Here is an 18192-nt window from a genome sequence, read left to right as displayed (position 1 = left end):
TTATATGAAGAGCCCTTGAATTAATAAAATCACCAATACGCTACTTTTTTCAGTGAGAGAAAAGGAGGGCATTATCTGTATAATGGTTTGACAGTTATGGCTCTAACAAAGACTTAAAGAACACTGGAGACATCTATCACTAGCTGAGAGATCATATTCCATTTTTCCGAAATACTCATGGCTAGAAATGTCGTCAAGTTTTTATTTAGGTTTGCAACAAACCGAATAATTTGTTATAGTAACAAAAGTTTCTTACCTTTAGATCTTTCCAACTGTCTAGTAGCTTGGTAGCCAAATCACTGATATCCACTGTTTTATCTGGTGGTTCCTGGCTCCTCTCACTTTCAACATCAGACACACCCTCTTCTTCATCTTGGGATGGTGTTTCCTCAGCAATAGTTTCTTCGAGTTTTGTGCCACTGCTGTCTTTGGGCTCTGTCTCGATGTCTGCCTCTAGTTCCGATGTGGGTACTTTACTGACTTCGAGGGTGGCTTCACTGTCAACTCTAGCCTCGCAGAGAGGCTGTGTTAGTAGCTGATCAGACGGTAGTTCTTCGTCCTCTTCTACAGTGACAGTCTCTAACTGATCGAGGTCCTCTTTGCCATCCTTGCATTCTAGCTCACTGGTGACATCCGAGACTGCACTGTCCATGCTGTTTTCACTTATAATCTTAAGTCTGCGAAATATGAGTTTCTTGGGAGTATCTGTATCCACTTCTGTGCTCGGCTTGGCAGAAGGGTCCGGCGTATTAAGTGGGGTGTGAGCCCGTGATGTATTCTCACTAGAATACCCATCTCCTTCACTTAACTGAGGGACAGCAGTCTTAGTCTGAGACCAGCGTTGAATAATTGGAAGAACTTTACTTTCTTCCAACATATTTTTAGTAGGAATGGGCAAATGCTCCAAAGTCTTTATAATCTGATTAAACATAATGAAAAATTAATCAATCACTCCGTATAGCTGGTCAAACATAAGGTAAAGAACTCACACAGGAAATAGTACATCTTGGGTATTGTCTTAGTAAATTAACACCTATGTCTTTGTAAATATAGATGCAGTTTAAGGTTATAAACATTATTATCCTTTTAAGATGGAAGAAAACCTACAATTAAAAAGTACAGAGTAATGACTACTCACAACACTAAGTGTGACTGATAAATATTATCTAAAAGAAGGGATCCCCAAAAGTATGCAGAAACAAACAAACAAACAAACAAACAAAAAACAACAAAAAAAAACCCACCCCACAACACACACACAAAAACAAAACAAAAACTAACCCACACTTACAGTCAATTTTTCTATAAAATTCTCCAAGTTACTATAACAGAAACTTGGGAACCATACATTAGGTATTAAAGTGATGGTTCCCACATATGAAAGATTCAAGCATTATCTTCTAAGTTAGCCTGTGACAATAACTATCTAGGCGAGGACATCCATAGTATCCCTCAAACGGAAATCTAAATATCTCTTTACAAAATTTTCCAGTATTGGCCTATAGAAACCTAAGTCCTCCTTAACTTATTCCCAGATCTCTTTGAAAAGGTTACAGGCAAGAAAAATTACCATATGTCTACTCCAATACTTAATTTTTATTTTTGGTTTAACAGCTGAGCCATCTCTCCAGCCCACAATACTTCATTTTTAAAAGTGTTTTTATTGGCTGGGCAGTGATGACACACATCTTTAATCTCGGCAAAGGCAGACTTCTGTGAGATTGAGGGCAGCCTGGTCTACAAAGTGAATTCTGTGAAAGCTAGGCCTACATAGAAAAACCTGTCTCAAAACAAACCAAAACCAAAGACCAGTAAAAAAAACAAAGGGTTTACTAAATAACTGACTTTGGGGTAGAAACTATGATTTTTTTTATAAAGCTACTACCTATGAAAAGTCATGGTGAGTTGGAAAAGCTGCAAGTCCACTAATGATGTTGCCGATTAATCTTTACTCAGACCTTTGAAAACACTTCTTTGCTTCTCATAATGGTCTTAATCTTTTTTTTTTTTTTTTCCTCCCCTTGTTTTTTGTAGACCGGGTTTCTCTGTGTAGCCCTGGCTGTCCTGGAACTCAGTCTGTAGACCAGGCTGGCCTCGAACTCAGAAATCCACCTGCCTCTGCCTCCCAAGCACTGGGATTAAAGGTGTGCGCCACCACTGCCCAACAATGGTCTTAATCTTGTCAATAATTTTTCAGAACTCCAAAATTCAAATTTTCTATGTTTTCTGCATACTTTTCTTAGCAATCAACCAAATTACTATCATGATAGATTGCGCTTAGAGTTCTTGGTATATAGAACTAACTTTAGAAGATGATATGGGGAAAACCAAATGCAAATTCACTACAAAAGCAAAGTTATAGCCACAGGAATGGTAATAGGCATATTAACATTTTTATTGTTCGATACTGATGGAGGTGTTAAATTTATATCACCAATATTATATTCCCTCCAACTAAGCCATTACTCGAAGTAGTTTTAAGAAATGTAGGGGAAATGGAAACTGACCTCTTCCTGAAGCTTCTGGTTACTTTCCCGGCCATCGCCAAGCTCTGCCATCCAGATCCACAACAGTGACAACCCATGACGTTCCAGAAATGACTTGAGGCAGGACTGTGAGTGTGTGTTCTTTCATAGAGGGAAAAAGGCATGATGCAGGTGTTAGGGAGGCAATACCAGTAGCAAATGTTACAGAAAGCCCACGGTGAGAATCAGAGTTTACTTAAATTAATGCATACATAGAAAACACACATCCCAAAAAGTCTACTTTTATTAACTACAATTAGATATCTAATAAACACTATAAAGAATTTAATGTTTAAGAAATGTTGTCTTTAATTCACTTTTATCCAACTCATCCCTAATTACCCAATCTTGCCTCTTCTCTCTGACCCACTTCTTTCCATGAGTCCCTCTTCTATTTTCAAGTCTCTCATGGAGTTACTAAGTTACTTAAAGGAATATAACTAACTACACAGCTGCAAACAGTATCTCTTGTAATAGCCCACACCTTTGATTCCAGCAATTGAGAGGCAGAGGCAGAAAGATGTCTGAGTTTGAGGCTACCCCCCCATGTACACTGTAAATTCTGGGACAGCCAGGGCTACAGGAGAAACTCTGTCTCAAAAAAAACAAAAAACAAAAAAAAAAAACCCAAATATTTCATTTCACACACACACACACACACACACACACACACACACACCCCTCCTCCCAATAGTGCACTTGAACTTTAGTACAATTGGAAAACTATTAAAACACAATGAAATTCAGCTCTGGACCTGGCAAGATGGTTCAAGCAGTTAAAGGTGCTTGCCCCTAAGCCTAATGACCAAGGTCAAATCCCCAGGTCTCACATGGTAAAGAGAGAGAACTGACTCTTCCACTAACTTCAAAAGATATGTACCCACACAGACAATAAATAAATGCAATAACTTAAAAGTAAACAAATAATTTAGGAACTGGTGTTAGCTCAGTGGTTAAGAGAGCACTTGTTGCTTGCGAGGACCTGGGTTCAATTCTCAGGACCCACTTGGTAGCTTAAAACTATCCATAACTCTAGTTTAAGAGAACAGATACCCTCTTTTGACTCTGTAAGCACTAAGCAAGCAGACAGTGTATGTGCATGCATAGAGGCAACACATAAACACATATAAAATGAAAATAAATAAATTCGGGCTGGAGAGATGGCTCATGCTCTTCCAAAGGTCCTGAGTTCAATTCAAACCAACCACATGATGGGCTCACAATCATCTGTAATGGAATCTGAGGCCCTCTCCTGGAGTGTCTGAAGACAGCTACAGGTACTCATATACATAAAATAATTAATTTTTTCTTTTGTCTTTCGAGACAGGGTTTCTCTGTCTAGTCCTGGCTGTCCTGGAACTCACTCTGTAGACCAGGCTGGCCTCGAACTCAGAAATCCACCTGCCTCTGCCTCCCAAGTGCTGGGATTAAAGGAGTGCGCCACCACTGCCCGGCTATAAAAAAATTTTTTTTAAAAAGGAAATTACATTCTGAATGACATGCAAAATTACTTTGTTGAAAATGTTGTAACAGTAGAAATTATTTAGGTAATTTTCTTTTATCTCTTTCATTCAGATTCTTATTCAAAAAGCTTTTTCTTTCCTGATAACTGGTTTCTGCAGTGCTAGGGTTTGAACCTAGGGCTTTGTTATATTAGACAAGCACTCTAAACTATACAACCAATCCTCCTGTTAGGATTTTTTTTTTTTGGTAATTTTTTATTGTTTTCTTATGGCATATTTAGTAAATTGGAAAACATGAGATGACTGCTAAAATCCTTTGCTTTGAGATTATATAATAAAATAGTTTTGGTAGGCAAGTTTTGTGGGCAAGAGAGCTATACAAAGTACCATGAATTATCACACTAAAAGAAATCCCACCATGTGTTTTTAATTGAAGGGATAAGCAAACCAGCTTTGCTAGTCATAATATTGAACTCTTCAGCCATTTTCATAAAACAACTTTCAAAAAAGAACTTGCATGTCTATTTTAAATGATTACTTTTTTTCCATTAGCCAGATTTTAGTTTAAATGTCCCACTCCAAATTCAGGAATACATTAGTATTAAGGTGCTTACCTGAATGAGCTTGAGACAGGTGAGTTTCTGTTCCAAAGTTTCAATTCTAACCATGAGCCGGGATAAACTAAGAACCTGGTTCTTATCAGAGAGGCCTTCACCATTTTCCATCAGTGCTTCAAGTTCTCCATCCACCTAGGACAGTAAAGAAAACATTCTAGTTAAAAGACAAGTACCACTCACTCACTTACTCAAACAACCTGAGGGACAGGGAGATTGCCAGCTTCACAAGTAATTTAGATATTTAAAACTATGACCACAAGAAGGAACTATACTATTAGGCTGGGGGACAGGGGACATATCCATCACTAAGCCATTCCTGTAATATCAATCTTGATATTAAAATATAAATAGAAAGCCAGGTGAGGTGGCCATATTCCTGGCACTCAGGAAGCAGGGGGGCATGGCTAACTGTGGTTCTAGGATAGCCAGAGCAACATAGTGAAACTGTGTCTCAAACAACCAAATGAGCTTGGTGTTATATGCCTTTAATCCCAGCACTCAGGAGGTAGAGACAGGTGGATCTCTAGAGTTCAAAGTCAGCATGGTCTACAAAGGAAGTTCTAGAACAGCTAGGACTACACAGAAAAACCCCATCTCAAAAAAACTTAAATAAACATATAAATGAAAAGAAAAATGAATAAGATCAATCTGAACAGCATCTCATTCATTCATCAACTAAATGAACAAGAAATTATGTAAGGCCTTGGGATATGGTTTAATGGCAAAATACCTGTCTGACATACATTCCTCAGTATTCAGCACTGCTGGACACAGTTAATCGGGCCTTTAATCCAAGATATGAGGAAGTCTATGCACAAAAAGTTTTGAGGCCTGAGGGACAGTGACATAGTTCAGTGTGTAACAGCATCTGCCTCTATGTCTAAAAAATTATATTCCATAGGGTAGAAGGAGAGAAACACCTGAAAATTGCCATCAGATTTCCCTCAGCAAACCCCTACGCTCTCTCTCTAAATAGGGAAAAAGAAAAAAAGGAAAAATAGTATGGGAAGGAATAAGGAAAGCAGGAAAAGATTATGTAGTTCAAGTATAGATACTTCTAGATGCTAAGATGGAAAATGTTACAATGATTGCAAAATTTAAAGACTATCCTTTAGTGCAGAAAGATGGCTCATCAGTTAAAAGCCCTGGTTGATCTTCCAGAGGACAAAGGTTTGATTCCATGGACCCACATAGCAGTTCACAATAGTATGCAACTCTAATTTCAGGGGATCTGATGACCTCTTCTGCCCTCCACTGGCACCAGACATACAAGTGGTACACAGACACACGAGCAAGCAAAACATACACAGAAATACTTTTCTCTAAAAAGCTGTCCTTAAGGGAGGTAAAGAACAAATCATATAAGATGAAAATATAAAATATAAAAAAATCCTCAAAAACATTAAAATACAAAATAGTTGTATCTCTCCTGCCCAGCAATTCCACTTAGAAGAACAAAACACAGAAAAATGCCTGTACAATATGTGCCAGGAAATGCCTACGATGCTCACTACAGTCATATTCATAACAGCAAGATACAAATAAACAACACAAATATGCGTGACAGTTAAACAAACCGGTATGTTTACTCAACAGAACACATTTTGGGCAAGTGAGAAGGCTCAGCAGGTAAGGGTGCCTGCTGCCATGACTGATGAACGGAGTTCAATCTCTGGGACCCACTTGTAAACAGGGAACAGACTCCTGCAGACTGTCCCTTAACCTTCACACCTGGCACAGCTGTGTGCACAAGTACACACACAATCCTGAACTAAGACAAGCTCAGGGGAATTATGAGTCAAAAAACTTTAAGCATTTTCTTTTTTTTTTTTTAAAATCCAGGTTTTCAAAGGCATGTTTTATTTCAAAGGCATTTTTATTATTTTTATTTTTGATGACTATAAATAAGTGTTTCCACTATGGAAAAGAAAGTTAGCACAGTACATTTTCATGACTGGGGAATGGATTTCTGAAGTCATGTTCAATGGTGTCAAAACTTGGAGGAAAAAAAAGTTAAAAAAAAAAAAAAAACCCTGAAGGTTGGAATTCAGTTCTTTATAAAGTCCCTTGTAAAAAACAAAACAGAATAAAAACAAATCTTACAGGGTAGGGCAAATTTAAAAAAAAAAAAAAAGAAAAGAAAGGAAGAAAGGAAGGAAGGAAAAAGAATGACTCATTGCTTTTCTTCAGACTTCTCTTCAGCCTCATCTCTGGCCTCTTTCACAGAAAGGGCTTCCAGCTTCTCAGCCACCTTTTCGGCATTATCATTTTTGCCTGGTCCTTTCTTTTCTCTCTCTTCAATTTCCTTCCTGCATTCTTCAAACTTTGTTTTGAACTTTTGTGCATTCTCAGCGTTTAGGAAGTGGATGATGAGCGCTCAAGCTTGGGAACACTCGTCAGCAAACTCAGCGTGGGTATTCCAGACCCAGGCGCGGTCACTGCCAGCATTCTGCATCAGCTCCATCATCAGTGTGATATTATAGTGATTATCGCATATCTCCAAGGTTTTGTCCCTCCTCATGAGAAGGCGGATGGTTCCTTTCTCCTTATGCTTCAGAAGCTTGACATCTGTGCCTTGCTCCTCCATTCTGGGAGGTCATTCTGTGAAGCAGACATCTTTACAAGTTCCTCTTCATCCTCCTCCAGCACTTTAATTTCTTGCTCAGGAAGAGAAACTATTGGCTCAAACCGGGGGTCGTGGTTGGACTCATCTGACTCTGTGTGGAAATATCACGGTCCTCGCGACTGTTGTCCTTGGCAGCTGCCATGGGGCGATGGCGGCCAGACTAGCTCAGGTGTCGCTGGCTCTGGCTCGGCGGCCTCTGGGTGGCTGGTCGCAGCTCCTTTCCTCCGCTCTTGGCTTTAAGCAGTTTTCTTTTATAATTTACTAAAGTAAAATAAAAACACCCATCCACACCTCTTTTCTAGTATCTAATCCAAACCTGGATTTACCTTTTAAATTAATTAGAAAAGCTACTTCCTTAAAACTTTTATTATAAGATTTGAAAAACTGACTGCAGCAAACTTACTGAATCCTTTTTTCGAGAGCGTTCCTTTTTCATCTTCCCTCCTGCAGCTCGAATGCTGACTCTGTTTTCTCCTCCCAAGTAACCCCGGCAGTTAGCTGACCCACAGAAACACTTCTGAGCTTCTTTGCTGTTAGGAAACAGGAGATTGAGTCACGCAAAAGTAAAGCATGTTGGAGTGACATGTTAAGAATCATACCAACCTACAGGAAATAAACATTTTAATATTAAGAGACTCTTACAAACCTGCTTCTTTTGCTTGTAAAAAAAAATATTTCTTTTTTCACCATCACCCCTTCTCCCAATTTCTGTATGTGTGTGTTGGGGTGGGTGGGGTAGTGGGGGAGACAAATTCAATCCATGGGTTCTACAAGTTGACAATAGTTCTACTAATATGCTTCACTTCCAGCCCCTTTACTACTTCCTATTTTTGAGACAGTTTCAACTGGTTGGTCAGACTGGCTTTGAACCTGTAGCTTTCCTGCCTCAGCCTCCCATGTAGCTTGATTACAGGCCGGCATCAGAAGGACTGGCTTCATCATTTTTCTAATCTTTTATCACCTGTTAGATAAAACAGGCCAATAAAACTACTTATTGAAACATGAAAGTAAGAAGCTATATACATTGTTTGTGCTAGAAATAAAATTGGTAACACAGTTTAGACAACTATCACTTATGCATAAATGTTTGCTTGGTATACCAAAAAGTAAGATCCACTATTATAAAAACATATAAAATGCAATATCATGACACTCAAAAAGAAACACTTGATTCAAAAACATCACACAATGAGCTTTGGCAATAATAAATACAGTAACAACTGACTAAATGAAACCATGGAGGTAAGGAAAGTATTGGAAAAGAATTCTGACTTAAGTCTACAGTCCTGGGTAAAATCCACCTCTACAAGCAATTAGAGGCAAAAGAGTAAAATCATTACAGAGCAAGGACTCAAACATATCCACTTCTTTGCTCTCAGAAAGGATAATATAAGCACATAAAACAAAACAGTACGAATCATCCATAGAACCTGGTCTGTAGTTACCTACTGATAAGAAAAGCAGTGTTATTAATAAGATAACAGTTTCAGAACTGAAAGAATCTCAGAGATCACTAAGTTCTGCAATACAAAATATATGAGGGAATATCTGAAACAGACGGCAACACTACCAAGAAAAGTAGCCACTAGTAAAAACACTGGACAAAGTAAGAAAACTAAATCTTGTTACATACTAGCATGAAAGGATTAAAATATCCTAAAAACTTAATCTGTATGCCTTTTAATACAAGCATCGAAAGTAACAAAGGTATAACCTGGGGAGGAGGAAAGCTTTCTGAGTTTTATACCCTACTCAAAAATTTCTACCCTTTCACTTCATTGGTTCTATTTAATTTTGATGCTTTTACTTTTTGAATGTGGAAAAGACAAGCATATACCGCTGTACCTTGCTAAAATAACAGTCCCACTACAGAGCCCTGGCTGGCTTGGAATTTACAATGCAGACCCAGGCTAGCCTTGAAACTCAAAGAGCCATATGCCTCTATCTCCAACTGATGGGATCGAAAGAGTATACCACTACTTATTTTATGATTTATTTGTATGCATTTATGTTTTGCATGCATGTATGTCTGTGTGAGGGTATCAGATCCCATGAAACTGGAGCTCACAGATAGTTGTGAGCGCCCATGTGGGTGCTAGGAATTGAACCCAAGTCCTCTGGAAAAGCAGTCAGTGCTCTTAACCATTGCACCATGACTGCAAACTCCAAAAGGAGTACAATACAGTTGGTATAAGTCAAACAATATTATCCAAAAGTTGATAAAAGGATGGATAAAAAAGGATATTATTCTCTTCATACATACACACTCAAAGTTGATATTTCTATAATGAATTAGTTTTGGGTTTTTTGCTTGTTCTCTCCCCCTACCCCACCCCCCGTTTTGCTTTGTTTTTTGAGAAACGGTCTCATCTAGGCCAGGCTGTTCTCAACTTGACACGTAGGCAAGAGTGGCCTTAAGTTCTCATCCACCTGCCTCCAACTACATCAGTGCTTCTTAATCTATGTGAGTCAGGGCTACTTTAGGTTGAATTAATCTTTCACAGGGGTCACCTAAAACCATCTGCATATCAGATATTTATATTGTGATTCATAATAGTAGCAAAATTAGTTATGAAGTAGCAACAAAAATAATTTTATGGTTGGGGACCACAACATGACGAACTGTATCAAAGGGGTCACAGCATTAGGAGGGTTGAGAACCAATATCCTACATGATGGGATCCCAGGCGTGCACCACCATATTCCATTTTTTATTTAGGATTGAGATTCAAACCCAGGGAGATTCACGCATGCTAGGAAAGCACGCTATTGACTGAACCTCATCCCCAGCCCAACTCAATGTAGTTTTATTACATTGAGTCCAGAGGAATATTACATCGTTCCTATAGTGTAAATCCCTTAGTGGCCAGGAAAAAAAAAAAATCACATAACAGAAAAAATAAATAATGATGGCATATTACAGATGAGAACTGACAGTATATGTAACTTCTAAATAATTCACACGAGAATTTTATCACTATATCTGAAAATCTATTTTCCATATCAGAAGCAGCAACAACAACAAAAAAAAAAAACACAAAATCATTACTTACCCGTATCTTTGGAACTGGTAGTCAAATGTCAATTCTGAGCCTGAAGGAACTAGTTTGGTGGTAAAAAATCCAACCCTCAGTTGTCCATTCACAGTCCACTGAAATGTTTTAAGAAGACGAGACATTAGTAACTGATTAATGTTTGAACATCCATTTGTATAAAGACCATTCTTATCTGACTGTATTATACATATAAATCTTTATGTGATGTTTTCTAAAAGCAAATGAGTTGATTTTTTTTCTTAACTAACCAACATACTATTTTTTATTTAATTGACTATCAAATTCAGGATCCATTAATTGGCCTATAATACAATAAAATGAACTGATACTGTGCTAGAGAATGTGGCTAACGGAAAGCACTTGGCTAGCAAACACAAGGAAGGCCTTGTGTTCAGTCTCTAGCATAGCCAACAGACATAAAACAAAAACTGCTTTTAACTTACATTTACATATATTAAAGCTAATTTGGTCTTTAAAAACAAAACAAGACAAGAGGATTCTAGGTGTCACTGAGTATCAAAACCTGAGCCCAATTTCCAGTAACAAACTCCGGTCTTCTTTAAGAACTAAACTGCTGATCCATCTCTCCAACTCATCTTCCACACTGTTTTGAAGCAGGATCTCTCATTTCTGCCACTTAGCTATAAACTAGCTGGCCTACAAGTTTTCATCACTCCCCCATCTCCACTTCCCACCTTGCTATAGGAGCACTAGGACTGAAACACAGAGAGGCCATCAGGATTATACCACAAACACTTTTCTCCATTAGGCTACCTTCTTCCTCGCCAACTACAATTTACTTAAATTTTTTTTTCTTTTATGTTTTAAAGATTTTATTCTGTGAATGAGTGTTTTGCCTGCAATCTAATATGTGCACCACATACATGCCTGGTACCATGGAGGTCAGACAAAGGCACTAGATCACCTGGAACTGGAATTACACATACATTGAGAACCACCACCTGTGGTACAAGGAATCAAACCTGGGATCTCAACAAGAACAGGAATTGCTGAGCTATCTCTCCAAGTCTTTAACCTAGATTTTCTAATCCCTCTCAATTTTGGCTACTTATGCCATATGAGTATTATAAAACAGTCGAATTGGCACCTGGAGTCTGGATAAAGAATCTGAATATAAGGGGTTGGAGAGCTAGCTCAATGGCTTAAGAGTACCCAAGTTCACTTTGCAGCATCCACATCTAGCAATTCATATCTGCCTGTAACTCAAGCACTATGGAATTCAATGTCTCTCTTATGGACCCCCTAGACACTCATACACGACATATGGCATATGCTCACAAAAACATTTATGCTATACATAAATAAATACAAAGCTCCATAAAAGAAAGAGGAGCCAGACCTGGTAATAACGCCTTTAATCCCAACACTTAAGAGGCAGAGGCAGGCAAGTTTGAGGCCAAATGATCTAGATGGCATGTTCCAAACCAGCCAAGTCTGTGTATAATGAAACCCTGTCGAGCCCGGCGGTGGTGGCGCACACCTTTAATCCCAGCACTTGGGAGGCAGAGGCAGGCGGATTTCTGAGTTCCAGGCCAGCCTGGTCTACAGAGTGAGTTCCAGGACAGCCAGGGCTACACAGAGAAACCCTGTCTCGAAAAAACAAAAAACAAACAAACAAACAAACAAACAACAAAGAAAAACCCTCAAAAGAAAGAGGGTTGGGGGAGAACAAGGAGAAAAAGAAAAAAGTGAGGGAGAAGGAAAGACTGGAAAGATGGTTTACTGGTCAAGAGCACTGTCAAAGTATGAGGGTTTAATTCCCAGCACCTACATGGTAATTTACAACTATCTAACTCCAGTCTCAGGCAAATCTGACAACCCATTTGGACTCTGTAGGTACTGGACACACCTAGTGCAGAAATACATGCAAGCTAATATCCAAGACATACATATAACTTTTTGCTTCATTTTTTTCAGGACAGTATCTCTGTGTAACCTTGTCTGTCTTAGAACTCACTCTGAAAACCAGGCTTGCCTCAGCTCACAAAGATGTGCCTGCCTCTGACTCCCAAATGCTGGAATTAAGGGCATGTGCCACCACTACCTGACAACAAATTTTACTGTTAAAAAAAAAAATCTGAAGGCTGGAAAGATGGCTCAATGATTAAGAGCACTGACTGCTCTCCCAATGATCCTGAGTTCAATTCCCAGCAACCACATGGTGGCTCACAACCATCTGCAATGTGATCTGACACCCTCTTCTGGTGTGTCTGAAGACAACTACAGCGTACTCATAAAACAAATAATAAAATCTAAAAAAATATATGAATATGAATGACAATAACCACTGATGAAAATTCAGATTTACGTTTGTATTACATTGCTTTTGAAATAAAATCTACAATAATTATAGACGAGGAAACTATCAAGTGTAACAAATTTCCCAGTTGAATTTTAGACTAGAAAAAATTATAGGTGTAAAAATGATAATAAAAGGTTGACAAGATGGTTCCTCAGGTAAAGGCCTGAGTTTAGTCTCCTGTACCCACATGGTAAAAGACTCAACTCCAAGTTCTCCTCTGACCTCAACACACATATGCACATGCACGCATGAGAGCATACATACAGACATACACATGCACACACACAAATGTAACAACTTAAATCTTACCTTTTAAAAAAATCTTACTTTACTATAAAATTATAATAGTCTTTTGATTAATCAAAACTTCATAAGCACTTAGGGAAGGTAGGTGAGGGGTGATAACTGGCCATGCACTCTATTTTTGCAATTCTACATTTTTGTATTTAAATCTAAACATTCTAAAATGAGAATAAAGTAAAATAAGAAAAAATTAAAAGAGTACTTACCTCTGATGTAGAAACTAAAATTAATGGTAAAAACAGCAATCTTGAATAAATACTTCAAAATTTAAACATTTATATCAACTTACTTTTTGGGTTTCACAGTTTGGTTCACAGCTATGATTCATGAAACGAGAGCAATTCCCCTTTTGAGTAGCATCTATTATCTGGGAAAAAGAAGAAAATTTTAAGAGTCTTAAAGTGAGATCTTAAAATATCCATGCCTTTTGAAAAAGAAAATGCATTAAGATAATTTTAATGCAAAAAAAAACCCACATACATCCCTTTGGTTCTTATCCTATTTTAGAGAACTTTCTATAATAGCAACAAATGGCTGACTGCTTTTTTAGAATTTTTGTTAGGTAGTTTCTTTAAAGGCAAAATCATTTCTTGGGGCTAGGGATAAGCTTCGTTTGTACAGAGACTGTCTATGTCTAGAACGTAGAAATCCTGGGTTCAATCCTCAGCACTTCATAAAACCAGACATAGTAGCACAGGCCTGTAATCCTCGAAACCAGGAGGTAGAGGCAGGAGGATCTGACATTCAAGATCATCCTGAAGTACTTAGCTCGTTCTAGGTCAGTGTCCCATGTCTTTAATCTCAGCACTTGGGAGGCAGGGACAGGATCACTGAGAATTCAGGGCAGCCTACTGAGTTCTAGGCAGACCAAAGCTACAAAGTTAAGATCTGGTCTTAAAAACAAAACAGAAAATATAACTTGTCTCTCTTACCTACTTCTTATATTTTTTTCTTCTTCTATTTCTTATATTTTATTGCATTTCAATCTCACATGTGAAATAATTCCTTTTAAAACAGACACTGTGCCACAGTTCAGTAGCTCTACAACTTGAGTAATGTCCAAATGCCCTAGACTGGGAATCCCAGAGGCCACACCCAGATTGCTAAAAAGTGAGTCTAGAGATAGGTGGCAAGAATTAGCATTTTTACCTTGAATATAGAAGCAAATCTAAGGATTAAGCAAAGCATTATCAAACCACACATGGAAGAGATTTATGAAAATGCAAAATACAACATTAACACATCATTTCTCATAAAAGGTTTTATGAAAAATAATCTTTATATAGAGTTGTTTATATCAACAAGTAACATGCTCATTAGCATCACTTTAAAATGGAATGACAGACATCTCTAAATTTCGCAGCATTAAAAAATAACCCACATAAAAACACTCTAGGAATCATCCATGATTTTTAAAGTTGTCGTATAAAGCATGTATGTTTGTATTTACATATACACACCACCTCTTCCCATCCATTTGTAAACAAATAGAAACTACATATGGTTCTGATTCTGTCTTATTTCATTTCGAGAGAGTTTTATGTACCACAAGCTGGCTACTGAACAGATGACGAAGGTCTTGAACTCCTGATCTTTCTGCCTACATCTTCCCAGTGCAGAAATTAGAGGCACAAAAGGATATTTAATTTTGTTCATTTCTTCTGGCCCAATTTTTGTCATTTAAACATCAATCAGTATGTCCACCCACCCATGCTCTATCTCCCCAATGAAACAGTTGTCATACCCGTTTCAAGTAAACACATTCACACTGCTTACCTCATCATTTTTCAGGGCCATGAAATAGTAGTGGATGTTTTTGTTCCGTGCATATTCTTTTACCCGAGCTTTAAACTCTTTATGATCAAGTACTTCTCCACAGTATTCCAGGACAAAGGTGTTCCTACAAAACAATAAAAAATAGCACTTCCAGCATAGGAATTACACTGAAAATTTACAAAACTACTAAAACATAAAATGCAAAATATTTAATATTTATTATGTACTCAATGCCCAGCCAGGCCTTGAACCTGAAACACCCCCCCCCCCACCTCAGTCACTTGAGTACTAAGACAACACGCATACATCACCTACCTCTTTCCTAAAATAGTTAAGAGACCACTAAGTCTAAGAAATAGTTAAGCTTTACACAGACTTCCAAGATGCATATTCTCTAACTGGATACAAAAACAACCGTGTTGAGGAATGAGCTCACTGATAAGGTCCGTCTTGGCATTATGCAAGGCCCTGAGTAACACCCTTCAGTAATCCCCCCCCCCCCCAAGACACATTTTAAATACAGCTTACAAAGAGCTCAGAAGAAGCTATGATATTGAAATAAAGTACTTATTAAAAGTTACCCTACCAACTGAAAATAATTTTCTTAAAAAAAAATAATAAATTAGGCTGTCGGTGGTGGTCCCAGCACTTGGGAGACAGAGGCAGAAGTATCTCTGTGAGTTTGAGGCTAGCCTGGTCTACAGAGTGAGTTCCAGAACAGCTAGGGCTACTCAGAGAAATCTATCTATCTCAGCTGAAGAAGGTGGCACATACATTTAATTTCAGCAATTGGGATAAAGAGGCAGTCAGATCACAGTGAGTCTAGCCAGCATGTAAGGCCAGCATGGTCTATTTTGAGTTCCCTGCCAACCAGGGCTATACAATGAAAGTCTGTATCTCATGAACAACAAAACTCAAAAGTATCCCATAGAAAAATGTAAATAAATTTATTTTTGTAATAGCCAAGTTAGAGTTCATTAATAACAACCTAGTCACTCATGGCTAAACCTAAAGTTAAATCATTATCTTTATAATCGATATTTAAAGAACTAAACAGATGGCTCAGCAATTAAGAACACTGCCTATTCTTTGGGAAGACCAAGGTTCAACCCCCAGCAACCAACACAGCAGCTCACAACCACCTGTAATTCCAATTCCATAGGATCCAATGGATCTTCGGAACTAGGCACACAGAAATACATTGAGATAAAACATCTACACATGTAAAGTAAAAAATAATAAATCCTAAGATGTTTCTTTCTGACCAAAGAAATGTACCAACTTTGTGATGCATAATAATGACAAATTTTCAAGTCCTACACAGGCTATCTTGTAAATAACAGTAACTGCTAAAAATACTAAAATATAAGATCTTTCCCTTTTTTATCAAAAACCAAATTCTCCTCCCTGATCACTGAAGCTATGTAACATGTGTTTTAAGGCAGACAGAGAGTTTAAAGAAATTTGGTCATCTGCCCAAAGTCAGAGCTTCACTCCAGCTTGGGAGTCAGACCCCACCGGAATGATTATTTGCTGTCTTAAAATGTGCTGTATTATACCAAACAGTCTAATGACAGTGCACTCAACTCATACTTTTAATTGAGGCAAGTTTAAATACCAGAATCTAACCAAGCACTAAAATATCCAACAGTGGAAATTTATAGAATATAGCAATATGCAGGGACTAACAATTTAGGCTTGAAGATTCAGCTAAATGAAAGGCCTCAAAAGTCATTCATCCTAACTGTAAAACAAAACAAAACAACCCAAACCTTCCAAAAAAACAAAATGGATTTTCTTCATTTTCTAGAAATCAATTTAACAAACTAGTTACCAAGTAGTCATTCTACATAGGCAAGCCAACAACACAAAAGATGAAGTGAAAGGTAATAGAAACCAAACTTACGAAGGAAGATCCTTAGCAGCCCTTAAGCCCCAGCCTTTCTTTTCTGTAAGTATGACTTCTACATCTGCGTGCTGTTTTCTCTGAAACCGTCTGTTCGAACAATAATCTCCATTTGGACATCGAGAGGAACTGAAATGAGAAATGGGTGAAAGATAATTCTTTAAATACCATAAAGAATTGTAACATCTTCAACAGAATGTGTTATACAACAAATACCTCACCTCTATTGCACAAGTTTAGGTGTGGCTAACCAATGATCCTTCCTCAGTATTATCACTTAAAAATTTGCCTGCCTCTTCATCTGAGTGCTGGGATAAAAAGTGTGCACACCATGTCTAGACTAATACTTTTTTTCTAGAATAAAATAATCAGGCTTAATAATCTGGAGAGATGGCCCAGCTGTTCTTCCAGAGAATTTGGGATTGAATCTCAATATACACATGGCAGCTAACAACCATCTGCAACTCTAGCTCCAGGGTATCAGACTTCTCTTTTGGGTTCCACAGGCACCAGATATGCACTTAGTATACAACAGACTTACATGTAGGCAAAATCACCCATACATATAAAAAACAAAACACTAAGAAAAAAAGGAATTTTCATTAATCAGACTGGTTAAAAACAACTATCAAACATTTTTAGCTAGACCTGGTAGTGCAATCACTACTTCAATCCTAACCTTGAGAGGCAGAAGGGCAGGTGGATATCTCTATGAGTTCTAGGCCTGGCTGATCAACACAGCAAACTGCAGACCAGCCAAGGCTATATATACCTTAAACAACAAAGGAAACATTTTTAATGCAGAGATAGCATCTTATGAATTATACCAATCAAGTATGTAGCAGCAGAAAATTAATTACTATGGTCAACTATGGACAGAGAAAAATTAGGCAGATTTGTATATGCAGTTCTGATCAGGTCTGATTGTTCAAAAGTATACATAATATTCTTTTATTTCTATGTATTTAAAAAAACAAACAAACAAAAAAAAAAAAAAAACCACCCAGCAGTAGTGGTGCATGCCTGTTGAGTTTGACATCAACCTGGTCTGCATAGTGAATTCTAGTACAGCCAGAGATACATGGGAAAACCCTGTCTCAAGTGGGGGTGGGGAAAACCAAAGAGTAAAAAATTACTAAAAACATCCATAAAGTGTCTTTGAAGAAAGATCAGTGCTTAAAAATATATATATGCCTATGTTGTACACATTAATACTTTTCTGAGGAAACTACAAAGGCAAAAGGTTGGCTTTTGAGACAGGGTTTCTCTGTGTAGCCCTCCCTGGCTGTCCTAGAACTCAGAGATCCACTTGCCTCTGCCTTATGAGTGTTGGTATCCACCTTCTGAATTTTCAAGTTTTGGTGTTTTATTTCATCATCAAATTACCACAACTGCCACAATTTACTTCTCAGGAAACAATCATCACTGAATGAAAAGTAGTTGCAGAGGCTAACTGTCGTTGTTTACAAGCCTTACTCCCAGCATTTGGGAGGCAGAGCCAGACAGATTCAGGCAAATATGTGTGTCTGAGGCCAGCCTGGTCTATTTAGCAAGTTCTAGGACAGCCAGGGCTACATAATAGAGCCAATTTCAAAAA

At 37.9% G+C, this 18192-nt stretch overlaps 1 protein-coding gene and 1 pseudogene across 5 annotated transcripts in view; both read right to left on the bottom strand.

Annotated features, from left to right (window-relative positions):
* The window catches only part of Setd2 (SET domain containing 2, histone lysine methyltransferase), an 89701-nt gene that overhangs the window by 46868 nt on the left and 24641 nt on the right, over positions 1-18192 (bottom strand). For all 5 annotated transcript variants that reach the window (XR_013105588.1, XR_013105590.1, XR_013105589.1 and 2 more), the window contains exons 5-12: positions 16596-16724; positions 14690-14813; positions 13203-13280; positions 10285-10382; positions 7635-7761; positions 4603-4737; positions 2508-2627; positions 257-919 (exon numbers count right to left, since the gene is read on the bottom strand). Coding sequence is in view for 1 of the 5 variants with exons in the window: in XM_034483764.2 (XP_034339655.1) it covers positions 257-919; positions 2508-2627; positions 4603-4737; positions 7635-7761; positions 10285-10382; positions 13203-13280; positions 14690-14813; positions 16596-16724 (1474 nt within the window). In the remaining 4 variants the exon portion in view is untranslated. The remainder of the gene's footprint in view (positions 1-256; positions 920-2507; positions 2628-4602; positions 4738-7634; positions 7762-10284; positions 10383-13202; positions 13281-14689; positions 14814-16595; positions 16725-18192) is intronic.
* On the bottom strand, positions 6627-7626 carry LOC117693278 (ran-specific GTPase-activating protein pseudogene; annotated as a pseudogene).

The sequence above is a fragment of the Arvicanthis niloticus genome, chromosome 21 (assembly GCF_011762505.2).
Source record: "Arvicanthis niloticus isolate mArvNil1 chromosome 21, mArvNil1.pat.X, whole genome shotgun sequence".
NCBI classification, from domain to species: Eukaryota; Metazoa; Chordata; class Mammalia; order Rodentia; family Muridae; genus Arvicanthis; species Arvicanthis niloticus.
This window is presented reverse-complemented; position numbering and strand designations above follow the sequence as displayed.